The sequence below is a fragment of the Theobroma cacao genome, chromosome 5, assembly GCF_053813885.1.
Source record: "Theobroma cacao isolate CCN51 chromosome 5, ASM5381388v1, whole genome shotgun sequence".
NCBI classification, from domain to species: Eukaryota; Viridiplantae; Streptophyta; class Magnoliopsida; order Malvales; family Malvaceae; genus Theobroma; species Theobroma cacao.
The window spans coordinates 43,465,058-43,479,739 of NC_142643.1; the positions used below are offsets into that span (position 1 = coordinate 43,465,058).

Genomic DNA, 14,682 nt, shown 5'->3' on the forward strand with positions numbered 1-14,682 from the left:
AGATAATTATTTGGTTATCTAGTGGGACACATTAAATGTTAGGGTTTGCAATTATATTATTATTTTATATATATTGGAATCTAAAACCAGCTGCTGTGCTGGGTGTTGAGCAAGGCCATTTGCCAAACCACAGGTCGTTATTTCCGCGTCTATTTCTGTTAGGACCACGCATGCTCCTTATTACAATGACAAAGGCAAATGCTTGCCTTTTGTTGCAAAAGAGGCGCCCAAATAACTTTTCCTTCTATAAATCAATCAGCTTCCCACCCCATTCTACCACACCCATATCTCTCTCTCTCTCTCAAACGCCATAGTCTCCGAACCAGTTTTAGAGATGGTGAGGTTTCTATCCGTTCAATTTCTTTCTCAAATGTTGATATCGTTTCTTATAATTTTTGTTTTTCATTTATCAAGCAAACGAGTCCAGGTTTTGTATTGACAACATAAGCAGTTGAAGATTTACATGTGCTTTGGAACCAATCTTTGGTTCAGTCTTTGTGTTGACACATGTGTTATCTTTTGCTTCAATCTTCCGGCCATTGAAGACCATCAATCGACGGAAAAGAAGGAACCTGATGAAAGAGAAAAACGAGGAAAAAATTAAAACCAAACTCTTCCAATGATTGAAGACCAAAGAAGGGAAAGTATGAAAGAGACAAGTGTCTTACCTAAACCAAACTCTTCCGGCGATTGAAAACCATCTGCCAAAGGAAAAAGAGGGGAAAAATATGAAAGAGAAAAACCATAAAAAAAAATTTGTTGGCTTTTGACATGGCTGAGACCTCACCATCATATCCTCCCTGGACCTCACCTGGATATGGCTATTTGCCTTCCATGTGCAGGGCAAAAGATGGGAAATTATGAGAGAGAAAAAGAAAAACGAGAAAAAAATTGTTCGCTTTTTCTGTGGCCGAGACCTTTGACCTCTCCGCGATATCCTACGTTCGTTTTTGCTCTGGCTGAGACCCGTGATATCTTCCTTTGGCTCCTACATTGACATATCCTCCCTTGCCTCCTTTTTGGGATCTTCCCTTGGCTCCCACTTGGACATCTTTTCCTTAGCTACTCTGTTCGCTTTTGCTCTGGCTGAGACCCTTTTGACTTGACCTCACCATGACATCCTCCTTGGCTCCTCTCTGAGATCTTCCCTTGGCTCTCACACTAATATTTCCTCCCTTGGCTCCTCTGTTCACTTTTGCTCTGGCTGAGATCCAAGACCTTACCATAACATCCTCCTTTACCTCTTCTTTGAGATCTTTTCTTAGCTCTCACATTGGCATATCCTCCTTGGGCTCCTCTCTGGGATCTTCTCTTGACTCCCACGTCGACATCCTCCCTTAGCTACTCTGTTCGCTTTTGCTCTGGCTAAGACGCTTGACCTCACCATGACATCCTTCCCTTTGGCTTCCACATCAACATTCTCTCTCGGCTCTCATCATGACATCCTCCTTGGCTCTTCTCCGGGATCTTCCCTTGGCTCTCACATTGACATATCCTTTCCTTCGCTCCTCTTTGGTATTTTTCCCTTGGCTCCCACATCGATATCCGCGTTTGGCTCCTTTGTTCGCTTTTGCTGTAATTGAGATCCATGACCTCACCATGATATCCTTCCTTGCCTCGTCTCTGGGATCTTCCGTTGACTCCCACATCGACATCCTCCCTTGGCTCCTCTGTTCGCTTTTGGCTCTCTCTAGGACCATTGACCTCACCATGACATCTTTCCCTTCGCTTCCATATCGACAACCTCCCTTGGCTCTCACCACGCCATCCTCTTGGCTCTTCTCTGGGATCTTTCCTTGGCTCTCACAGTAGTAATATTCGCTTTGTTTAAAAGAAATATATCACAAATTGAAAGCTGGGCGAATCTTTAAATATCTAGTGTCACTTTCATACACAATTAATGTAAAATTCATGACTTTTTATGAGATCATGAAATTCTCTCTTGACTCACCCTAGGAACTTCTCTTCAGTATGAGATTTATGGTTCAACTTGTTGGGAGCATACAATCTTCTTGATATGAGATTCACATTACTCTACATTGAAACCATGACACTCAATCTCACTCTCATTAGAACTATGATATCCAATAAAACGCATGGCTCTCATTAAGATAATGACATAGAAGATTTATATTAGCAAAATTTTATATATTTTAAAATTTTAAATTATTTTGTGTTGAGAGTCATAAATATAAAATTTTGAGATTTGAAAAGGAAAAGAAATCAATGCCTAAAACTAAAATTTTAAATCTTAAAATCCAAACTCTAAATCCTAAATAAGTCCACGACACTCAATACTAAATGTCTTTAAACATAGTTTTATAATAAAATTTCAATTGTTTTGGATTATAAAATTTTCGAAATGTAAACTTTTATTTATTTTATACAGTAACAATAGAAAATTCTTAATTAAACTTTCTTTTACAGTTTAAAGACATGTTTAACCTTGCAACTTAATTTTTCCTATTTTTTGTGGTACATGCGCTTTTCTATTTGTTTTTTTTTTTTTTGTTAATATATAAGTTTATTAGTAATATGAATATTTTGCTTGCCCAATCAGAATGGACCAAACGTTCTTGAGGACGTCGGGGTTGAATTGGCAAGGACGAAAGCCGAGAATAGACGCATGGCGAGGTGGCTAAGGGCAAAGAAACTCTCAGTTAGACGGAAGAAGAAAGAATTGCGGAGGATAAAGAGAGTGAAGCAGCTACTTATTGCGGCGAATAAACGCATGCAAGAATTGGTCGACGATTTTCTGTTTACGGCTGAAGCAGATAACAATCATGTTCGCCAGATGAATGAAGCTATCCAAGGAATGAATGATCTCAGCCTCGATGGAAACTATAATATTACTACTGTGAACCAAGTTCAACCTTGCTGTAACAGTGGCAGCACCACTGATGGCGACAACAACAGTTATTATCCTGGGGGAGGAGGCGGAAACAGCAGAGGTCATGGCGGTGGCCACGATGGTGGACGCCATGAGTAGGGTGATGTTGGAGCCCGTTTAACTGTGACTGCCTCTCTAGTGGCAGTAAATAATGTTGCAGGTCTTAAGGTCAGAGTTCGAACAATTTGTTGTGTTTGAGTCAAACGGTAGCTGCTGGCTAGTGTTACTGCTTTCTTTTTTTGGTGAATCTGTCTGTTTGAGTTCTTGGACTGATGTTTTACTGGTATAGTTTAACCAGTTGCAATCATCAGTCAAAAGTGTTATTAATTTTAAGAAATCTTCCATAAGTAACTTGTTAATCAGTCTCCTGAAGCACACCTTTATATTTTTTTCATGGATGATGCTATATACTACAATGAAACAATTGATAAAAACATTAAATTCTCTAATGCTTAACAAGGTTATTCTCATTCTATGCCTTTATATATAAAATTAAGTAGATCAATGACCAAGGCAAAATTTAGATAAGCTTTTCTTAACTGAAGTTCCTTTTATTCTTTGGGTTCGATTAACGGGTATATATTTACAAGTATTGATTAAGATAAATTAAAATATTATTTCTAAAAAATATTTTTCATGTAATTCACCATGTATTCTCATCAATTTTTTTAAAAAAGACAATACAGATTATGTTAATTTATTATAAATCGGTAACGGATACAATTTCTTCATTTTTTTTTTATGTTTTATACTTCACACAGATTAATTCAGTTGATACAGAAAAGAATTTTTTTTTATCAAGTTCGATATTTAAGAGAAGTATTTTGAGAAGAAAATCTTGAATGCACATGACACACGTAAAACTTAGAAATACCTTGATCTTATTAAAAAATATTATCCTTTCCGTAATTAAGAAACTATTTTAAATGAAATTTAAAATAAGCAAGTCAATATAAATAATTTCAACAATCCAAATGAAGCCCAAAGTCCAAAACAGAGGACCCATGCTTAGAGTGAAGTGCGTTAAAAGCATGTTTTGTGTGGATTTAAGCGTATAAAGTGCTGCTGGAAAGTGATTGAAACATAGATACAGCATTATTAGTGATAACGAGTTGGTGCTGGTGGAAATGGCATAATGCTAGTTCAGTAAATGCATTAAGCAGTTATGATGTTGTTCTGTGGTGGAAAAAACTTGACAAATATGAGACATTAAGTGGTTGTAAGGAGAAATTCAGACTTGGGTTGACATTAACTACTCTTAATGGAATTAGACTAGTGCATTCATTTTTCTGTGTTAAAATTTTTTCAATTTAGCTAATGTATAGATAATTGGTGTCAAAGTTAATCATCGTCGGAAACCAAAACAGAGAGAAAGTTGCAACTTGAGCTGCCTATGGAAGCCTGGCCCAATTTGGCACGGGCTTAGGCCTAATAATTGAAAGAGAACCTTCTTTGCTCTCAAGCCCGATTCTTCTAAACGATATTAAATTGGTAAGATTAGATTCTACACAGAATGGTATTATTACTAATTGAGACAAAACTATTTCTTTAGGACTTCATCTAGGATTTGACACTTAATGATCATGGCTGCATTTAGGCATTAAAAAGATACAAAGTATTCCAAACCATATGCAATTTGCAAAAGGCAAATAATTTCAAAAGTGTGGAGAGAGGACCAAGTCAAATTCCTTTTTCCACATTTAAGACATTGTGCGTTTGATCCAAATATCATAGCACATTTGCCTCGATTCTATGAAACTGGAAAACAATAAATACCCCTAATTAATTTCCCACTCTCTTGCTTGTTCCTTGAGTAAAATTCATTTAAAAAAAAAAAAGAGGGCAAGAAGAAAAACCAAAAGGAACAAGTAAATTAGTGCATCAGAGTAATGTTGAAATTTTTTTGGTCAGCATATGGGAACTGAAAAAGCTACTACTAATTAATTTTAAAATACATAGCATTGATCTTAGTTATAAGCCTTAATTTGTAACCAAAATGATGATATTACTTAATCGTCAAAAATAAAAATGTGTTTCTTATCTATCACTGTCACGATCCATTATTCTTCTACACTAATCTGGGAGAGCCAATTCCCAACTCTTCTGCAAGAATCACTGATGGCCAGTTCCTCTGGAGCTTGAGCAAATACCTGGACTCCTCTTGGTTAGTCCAGAGTTCTACCTGCTAACCAATCAGCAATATTATTTTCCTGTCTAGGCACATGGATGAGGCGCTAATTCCAGCTATTGTCAAAAAGTTTCTGTATCGCTCTCACAATTTGAAGCTAAAGGGTGGAAATTGGACACACCATGCTTTATCAAGATGGCTGAGTTTAAGAGAATCAGATTCAGTATCATGGCAGTTGAGGTCCATGGTTGCACCTAGACTAATCCCGTGGAAAATGGCCCACAACTTAGCAAGTTCAATTCAGAAATCACCAAGGAAAATATGAAGCCTGTCACCCAATACCCGGATTTTCCTCTGAGGAGTTCTCCTCCGGCTCCGGCTTTGTTTTTTGGCTGATCCCAGCTACCATCAATATAAAGTTCATGCCAACCCTTTTCTGGTTCCCTCCAACACCTCCGTTTTCTTGTTTCTTGATTATTTTCACGTCCTCGAAGACAAATTCAGATCAAACCAGTCTGAGTGATTTCTGTTGTAGAACCTCTCTTGCTGACTTCCTGTTAGGATTTTGTTCCAGATCGGCTTTGCCTCCGGGCAATCTCTTAATATATGTAAGGCAATCTCTATGGTTCCCCCACAACCGGTGCGGCTAGCATCCTCGCACATATTTCTTTTCATTTGATTGAATTTTGTTTTCCGTATTGTTTTGAGCACAAGGCAACTTTATGCTTATATATTCAAAAGTTAAATAGTGCAATGAATTCAAATGAAAAAACAATATTATCATAATAAAAATTCCTATATAATATGTATACATGGGTCAAAAACTAGAAAGTAATAGTAGTAACTATTAAACCAATTGCAAGTTTAAAACCTTTTAAATTGACATTTACGTGAACCTTAATTATGTAGACCCAATTGATGTTTTTGACGCTGATCTATGACTTGAGAAAAGACTACCCATAAGACTTTTTTGTAAATGAGTTAAGACTATAGAAGTAATAATAAATTGACTCTTCTTTTGTTTTTGATAAATATAATAATATATAACTCCATTCACACCATGCTAAGTAGTTTTCAATGGGTGTTCATTATCGTCTCCCTATGGCAATCGTCGCAAGCAAACCGCACTATTTTGACTGATGGACAGGCTGCCCGTTTAACAGATTTCCAAACCCCTTTAAAAAAATGAAAAACAAAAAAAGAAGTAGTATTTTTTCCGTTAACATAATTATTACCATCTTTGAAAAACCACAAAATATATAAATATAAACGGTTTATATTATTTTCTGAGTTTCTTAAATTGATTGAAAAGTTGAAGTTTTGGAGTAGTAATAGTGTTTTTAGTTTGAATATGGCCTTCATTTCTTGAACATGTCAAATAAAAATGACGATAATTATTAGAGAAAGGAGAGTTTTTTTTTTTTTTTGGCTAAAACGGTAAAGTTTGATCTCTTCTTTCTTTTTCTTTTTTTTTAAGAATCATATTCAATATATACAATCCACAATTCCGTAAGAAAAAAAATAGTTAATTGCAAAAGCTATCAAGCTATCTATTATGCAAACTATGAAAATGGACACCATTTGTTTGTTTTTCTTTTTAAGTATTTTCAACAGTACTTCCCAACTAGTTCTAATTTTAGGGTATCTCTCTCTTTTTGTAGGAGGCAAGGGAATGGGCCGGGAAAAAGAGGGAAAGAGAGGACTCGGGTTATCATCCTAAAGATCATTATCCCTCAGTACAGTCAACACGCTAAGGAAGCTTTCTCACTTCATGTGCCAAATGAAAAAGTGAGAGTTAAAGAAGGAATATTATGTCTGGACTTTTGTTTTTATATCTTTTCTCTCGCAGAGAGAGAGAGATTCTTTTCTTTTTTTTTTTTGTTTTTCTTGTTTATGCTATCAGTCTATCACATTCAATAATTTGGGATTTCATTCTTTTAAAAATATAAAAAAAAACATATAAATAAAAGAGTATATGAGTTATGAGATTAAAAACCTAAGTGCTTTTCTAATTTTATTTTTTATACAGTGATTTTCCGTATGAAAAGTGATATAATAGAAATAGAACTGACTTTTGGTGGAGTTGTGAGAAACTTTTCTACTATTAAAAATGTATAGTGATCGTGGATTGATGTTTGTCAAATACTTTCGTAATTATTTTATGCAGATGCCAAAAAAAAATATGTATATAAGTTCCACCATTCAATAATGATTGCCTGGCTTCAATCAAGATTTTGGAAAGCCTTTTTGTCATGCGCAAAATGGAATAGATAAAAAGGTGCCGTATTAGATCGTTAAGCTTTAAGCTTTAAAAATGGAATCGTATCGGGAATTATTACAAGGAAGACTAGAAATCCCCTGTTCCTTTATGTGCCCCCTTAGGTGTCCTCTTTTTGATTTAACGTAAAGTGTCCTACACCATCCTACCATGACATCACGTTAATCTTTCACTCTCTCCCTCTCCTTTAACTAAAAGAAGAAAACAGAATACTGAAAACCATAACTTATCATCATCTTAGCTTTAGCATTAAGTTCACCAAGACTTGATAAAATTTCTAGAGAAAGAGCCAAAAAACCAAGGTGTTAACAAAGTCAAATTGAAAATCAAGCTCGCCTACCCATTATTTCATTAATCTTTAACATCCAACCAAAAAGAAAAAAACAAAAAGAGACATAGGATAGTAGGTCTAAGCTTGAGCTCCCCATTCGCAAAGCTTGAACCCAAACAAGGCGGCGCGCGTGGTTTGCAACGATGAAACTCCCCGCAGATCCCCCATTTCCAAAGTTGGAACCCAAACTAGGCGCGTGAGTGCAACGATGAAACTGTCCATACTTCCTCATTTGTAACGCTGGAACCCAGGGTATAAAAGTCTCAGCGGATCCTTATTTTTTGCCATCCTCAGAAGGCAGAAGTATAACCTTTTCTTTCTCTTCCAAGAGCGTGTCCGACTCGGGCATAGCTCTGTTATTACAAGTGTCTGTTACTCTATTTGCTCAATCTTTCTGACATGGTCAGCTTTCTATCTCTACAATTTCAGTTCCTTTATTTGTTTTTTAATTCTCATTTGCCAAGTTGTTACGAGTATGTTTATCCCAATAAAGCTAAACTTTTCCAAATTAAAATTCAATGCTTTGGTATGGCACGGGCGGTGCGGTTGAAGCTCCTCACCGCACTTACCCTGATTTTCTCTATTAAACCGGGTAGCTTAATTTTTCTGTTTCTTTTCTTTTTCCTAATAGAAATTTGGTGAAACAGGATGCAGGAAATTTCCTTGAGGCGATCCCTATGGGTCTCGCATTGGAATGGGAGAGAGAGAAGACAAGGCTTATGAAAGAGTCGCTGAAACATGATGAAGTTGCATTTCTAGAGAAGGAGCTAGAACGCTCGATGCTAATAGTAAAGAGGGAGGAGATGCTTCAAGAGATAAAAATTGAGGAAAAATTGGTTGATGATTTCATGGTTTTCATTGGAGCTGTTGAGAATAACGATGTCGAGATTGCTCAGAATTTTGATGAGAAAGCTATGATGGACGCTATTATTTCTATGCTGAAGGGTGATGGCAACTCTGGCTGGAACGGTGAAGGATTTGGCGGCATTTACGGTAAAAAGAAAAAGTTTCTGCAATATTTTCATAAGCGGAAGGTTACTTCAGTTTGATCGGTTGAACCGATTGGATTGAAAAAACGATCACCTGCCGGAGCTAAACATTAAACCGGCTGTGTGGTGAACACTCTGTTTTGAATTTGCTAACGGTTTTATGGTTGTTGTTGGTGCAGGAGAGAGTTACGATCTTGATGTCACTATTGAAGGAGCAGAGCGTGACGGCGGTGAAGGCAGCAACTCTGGTGGAGAGGGCGGCAGTTGCGATGGTGACCGCCTTAAGTAGGATCATTGGTGCAAATGGCGGCTGCGCGCCGTAAGTAGGGTCATGGGTCATTGGTGGGTTATGGAAAACTCTATTTAATGATCTATTTTAGGAATAATTATGAAAAAATAGTGTACAAGTACTTGTACTCTGCTTGGTGCTGATAAAATTTGGATTTCTTCAAGTGCGTTAAAGGCATGTTTTGTGTTTATTTAAGTCTATAAATTGCTGCTTGAAACACAGGTACAGCTTTATTATTAGTACTTAGTAGCAAGTTGGTGCTTGTAGAAATGGGATAGTGTTGGATCCATTCAGTAACAAGCTAGCCGGAACCTCCATTTTCTATAGATCCTAAATAAACTTAAATGTGCTTCTAGCTTTGATAGTCCAATACAAGTGATAATTCTATTCTCAACTTAATGTTGAATTTTTTTCCTTAAAATTAGGTTTTATTTACTCATATTTGAGTAGAATTGAAATATATTTGGGTTACAAAGTCTATGTAAGTGAATACCCAACAAGATGTTTATTGAAGAAATATAAATTGAATTCTTAAGTATAGGCTTTGAGATTATGAACAAGTCGGAGATGTAAGGCTTTGAGGTTATATTCTTTCCTTTTTAACCGTTTGGTAGTAATTAAACAGCGTCATTCATAGACAAGCATGGTACTTTTAGTTACTGGTGTCAAAAGTTAATTTATGGTCCTGAAACTAAAACAGAGAGAAAGTTCCAACTAGAGCTGCCCATGGAAACCTGGCCCAATTTGGCACGGGCTTAGACCTCATAATTGAAAGAGGAAATTATTTGCTCCCAAAAGCCCGATTCTTGTAAAAGATGGCTTCTCATACGTGGGAATTGAAGGAAAAAACCGGGCATACGATTGCTTTACAGTTTGCTCCTGGATTATTAAAACAAACCTTTCTTAATTGTAAATTCCTTCAGGATCTTAATATCTGCGGAGCTCGATAAATGCTTCAGTTCGAATCAGAGAACAGCCATGCCATGCTGGGTCTTTTTACAGTTCACTCGGAACAGGGCTCGCTTGGTAAGTGCCCTTTTGCCGTCTTCCGGCTGAAGAAAAAATAAAAAACTCAATACTAGGAGGCCGAGTGAACAAAACGACAAAATGCTTGGCTGCTCTTACTTTAAAAAATAAAAAAATATATATAAGTGGCTTGGATTGTAAATAAATTTCTAAACCTTTCATTCCTATATATATACCATATGGTTGGAGCGAAATGTTTTGCATCATTGCCTCACAACCGCGCTCTCACTTCCTCCTCAGAGGTATCGCCTTATTTCTTTCTCTCTTGTCATTAGGATTAAGACAGGCCTGCAAGCTCAACTCTTTCTTACATGTTGAGAAAGGACTACTGTTCCTTTATGCTCCTTTTTATCTGTGTTCTGTAAAAGAACCTTTGTCTAGTTTTAGCACAGAAAAAGCTGAGCTTTGGTGTTGATATGATCAAAGGGTTAGTTTTGTCGCAGCTGTGTTGAGTTGAACCTGAGTGTTCAATTACCGGCTTGTCGCTCCAACAGCGGCCTGCCTCAGTTCGATCAAGCCATTAGGTTCAATTTTTTTCCTTGGGATGATCAGATATTCACAAGCTTAGATCATTCATAATGTTTCTCCATCTAACACCCTTAACTCATCATTTCATTCTTGTTTGACGTTAAAACCTCAAAAAAAAAAAAAAAAAAAAAAGAAAGGAATTGATCATGGAAGGTTACGATGAAACCGAGAAAAATGACCCACAAAATTAGAGTTGGTTAAGGCTTCTGTTTTTGTTGCTAGTTTGGTTTTTGTATAGGTCATGGAAATGATAGCCTGTTCCCTATGGCTTATTGTGCAGCAAAATCTTTTGCAAGTGTACAGTTTTTTTGCCCATTCCCCTTTTAGCATCCTAACAAAAGCATGTCATTTGCTACTACTCATGAGGTTGGAATAATCACCTAAAGCTATCTTGGGGAGAATCGCTCGATTTTGGTAAATTCGTGCGAGCATTGGCCCCATAGACGGACGACTATGTTAGCAAAGCAATTGCTCCATTTGCTTGACTTTTCTCAAGTTGCATCTGCATTTGTTTTGCTGCATTTTGTCTATTATATCTTTTTTTTTTATCTTTTTTCGATTAGACTTAATTTTTTCTTTCCAAAAGTCTTGGTCGCCAATGGTGGGCGTGCTGTGACCAATGGTATTGGCGTGTTTTGACAGATAACAGGTCAATTTTTTTCTAGAAACGAATATTACACCTTATTATAATCTTTTATTTTTTATTACCGAATTAGTAGATTAAGTAGCTACAATGTTTTTCACTTTAATATTACAATCGTTCAATTTTACTTGTTTATTGTGGAGATTATAGCAAAACCCACACTTATACATGATTAAATTTTTTTTGATGATATGTTTCTGTCAAATGAAATAATGGGTATTATATTTTTTTTGAACTAAAACAAACAAATTTTCTTTCTTTTTTTTTAATAAATGAAAACAAACTTTCGCTCTCAATCCAACTGTCAATGTTATTTGGTCTTTATTGTTCATCGGTTGGTTTTCTTCATTCTATTGTTCTTCTCCCTAGTTTGTTTCTCCCTCTCACCTTCCTTTTAAATAATTTCAGGAATGGTTTTTTTTTCTTCATAATGGGAAAAAAGAATCTTACTCTTTAAGTAAAAAATTATGCATTAACTAATAAATCAAATACACAAATACAATTTCAAAACTGGTTGAATCCTATTTTCACAAAATTTTCTTTTAAAGTTTGAAGCAAATTAAAAATTAGTTTTTTTTTGCAGTTTCATGGACTTTTATAATTTTTCTTCACAATAATGAAATCTTTGGACATTTTTTAAAAAAAATTAATCACTATGGCTAATTATAAAGAAATTGAGAATATGTTTTTCAAAAAAAATAAAGAAATTGAGAAAATTTTGTATTGAGTTTTAGTTATATCTATTGCCTTTTCTCCTTACTTTAATATTGAATTAATAATATTTTAATTATAGCTAATCAAAGAAAATTGAATGAATGAGAGTTAATTTGGTGTTAATTATATGATTTTGTTTACACCTTATTCATAGTTTATTTTCAATAGCCGGTGGTGATAACGAGGCAATTGTCAACAGCAACCGCACTTGACCAGCAGACTAGTCCAAACGCGCCACGTCGCACGGTAAACTGATTTCTCAGCTCCGGATTTTAGTTGCCTTCAATTTCCCCTTTCTCACGATAGTCGAAATTACAAGGAATGGAGCCATCTACTTTGAATGATATTTTTTTTTATTTTTAAGTATCTTAAATTGATTAAAGAAGGGGGCTAAAATAAGGGATGTTGAAAATTTACCTTTTTTTTTTTAAATTGATTCCGTTAACACTTCTTTGTGTTGACTAAAACTAGCTCCGTGAAGAACTTTATAAAAAAGGGAGAGTGAGAGAAAGAAGTTGAGAGAGATAGTAGATAAGAGAGCAAGAGAAAAATAAGCATATAAATTTTTTTGTACTTTTCTCTGCTTGAGAACTTAATTGGTTTTTCTCTCTTTAAATAGGTTACAAATTATATTATATAAGGAAACTTTGTCCAACAATAAGGAGAGATTATAGGGTCAATGATGGTGTATCAATCTTTCAAAATTGGTTCAATGTCTCTTTACCGAAAATATTGTAACACATGTCGCTAATCTTGCTGTTGACCTGTTGTCATGTCTACTGCTGATTTGCTGTTGATTTATGAGTGATTTGGTGTTGTTTTGTGAGAGATTTCTCGTTGGTTTGTGATTGATTTATTATTGGTTTGTGGGAGATGATAATGTTCAACTCTCCCCCTCAAACTTGACATGGAAGGAGACCATAGTCCAAGTTTGCCACGAAATGCTTCAAAAGTGTGTCGAGGTAATGCCTTAGTGAGAATGTCAGCTACTTGTAGCTTTGAAGAAATAAACTTGGTTTCGAGAGGTCCTAAGGCCACTTTTTCCCAAACAAAGTGATAGTCAATCTTTATGTGTTTTGTTCTAGCATGAAACATTGGATTAATAGTGAGATAAAGAGTTGATATGTTGTCACAGAAGCGTAAGGCTGGGTAAACCATATAGAGACCAAGATCACACAATAAGTAGGATAACCAAGTGAGTTCTGTTGCTATTGAGGCTAAAGCTCGATATTCAGCTTCAGCACTAGATTGAGCCATAGTAGATTGCTTCTTAAAACTCCAAGAAATACAATTACCACTTAGAAATGTGCAGAAGCCAGTAGTGGATCGTCATGTGGAAGGACAGCTTGCCTAATCTGCAACTAAATAAGCACAAAGAACTAAAGGATCTTGAGATATTAATCAAATAATGAATGACATAGTGCCCTTAACATATCTAAGAATTCTTTTAACAAGTTGAAAATGGTATTTAGAGGGTGAATGCATAAATTGAGATACAGTTAAAACTAAAGCTAATATCTGGTCTAATTAATGTTAAATATTGTAAGCCACCAACAATGCTTCGATAAAGATGGTGATCTTTAGAAAGTTCAGTGGTGGGGAAGAGATGTTTTGATGGAAGTGGGGTAAAGATTGGTTACAATCAAGCATTTGGGCATTGGTAAGAAGATCAATAGCATATTTTGTTTGATTGAGAAAAGACCCTAAGAATACTTATGAACTTTTACACCTAAAAAGTAATGAATGAATCTAAGATCTTTCATTGAAAATTCTTTGTTTAATGTTTAAAAAAAATCATGTAAGGAGTTTGTATCACTACTTGTGAGAAGAATGTCATTAACATATACAAGGAGATAAATGATGTTGTGTGTGTTGTGTTTAATGAAAAGTGAAGAATTTGCAGTACTACAAGAAAAACCAATTGAAAGAAGGAATAAGCTAAAAAGATCAAACCAGCCACGTGGAGCTTGACGAAGACCATATAAGGCTTTCTTTAGTTTGCAAACATGATTGGGTCTACTAGTGTCTTGAAATCCAAGTGGTTGCTCAAGATAGACAACTTCAAAGTTGATGCCATGGAGGAAGGCATTCTTTACATCCAATTGTCCAATATCCCACTTATGTACTAAAGCACTAGTTAAAACACTTTGATAGTAGCTGGTTTAATGACAGGAGAGAAAGTCTCTAAAAAATCTAAGCCCTGCACTTGCTAGTATCTTTTTGCCACGAATCAAGCTTTCAATCTTTATAAAGTGCCATCTGACTTAAGTTTTGTCTTGTAAACCCATTTACTTCCAATGACATTCATATCAAATTTTCGTGGAATAAGTTCCCAAGTTTCATTGGCATGAAGTGCTACAATATCTTCTTCCATTGTAACAAGCCATCCTAGATGTTGAAGGGCAGTTTTAAGCATTTTAGGTTCAAGAGGTATGTGAGCTAGGAATGTGTGTGATAGCGATGCACATTTAGGGTTTTGTTTGACAATTTCACTTTTAGGTCTAGTGGTCATTGTATGTGATTTTGTTTGAGTGCATGATAGAGGATGAGTTGTAGGTGAGAAATATTCATTAAAATTGGGTAGTAAAAGGAGACTATTAGTTTGTGTTGTTGAGGAAGAGGATATGATAGTTGAAGAGAATTCATGGTTAAGTTAGTCTAAGGGATTATCATGGGTAGAAAAGTGTTGTTGTGGATTGAAAGGTTCTTTTATGGTTGACAAGTTGTGATCAAATTGTATGAAGGTGGATGATGGGATTGTATCTGGTGAGGACTCAAGATGAAATTGGTTTAAGTGTATATCCTAGATAGAAGTAGGAGGTTCCATGTCGTTTTCTTCGAGACTAGTCTATTGGTCTTGCTCATA

General features: G+C 35.6%; 2 protein-coding genes across 2 annotated transcripts; both read left to right on the plus strand.

Moving 5' to 3' along the window:
- Nucleotides 1-290: 290 nt before the first annotated feature.
- Nucleotides 291-3,252, plus strand: LOC18599942 (uncharacterized). The gene is made up of 2 exons (XM_018120648.2): nucleotides 291-337; nucleotides 2,561-3,252. The coding sequence occupies exons 1-2, from the start codon at nucleotides 335-337 to the stop codon at nucleotides 2,987-2,989; spliced, it is 432 nt and encodes a 143-aa protein (XP_017976137.1). The 5' UTR covers nucleotides 291-334; the 3' UTR covers nucleotides 2,990-3,252.
- Nucleotides 3,253-7,534: 4,282 nt separating this feature from the next.
- LOC18599943 (uncharacterized) lies at nucleotides 7,535-9,124 on the plus strand. Its single transcript, XM_007030145.3, has 3 exons — nucleotides 7,535-8,029; nucleotides 8,275-8,620; nucleotides 8,796-9,124. The coding sequence occupies exons 1-3, from the start codon at nucleotides 8,027-8,029 to the stop codon at nucleotides 8,903-8,905; spliced, it is 459 nt and encodes a 152-aa protein (XP_007030207.3). The 5' UTR covers nucleotides 7,535-8,026; the 3' UTR covers nucleotides 8,906-9,124.
- Nucleotides 9,125-14,682: the final 5,558 nt, after the last annotated feature.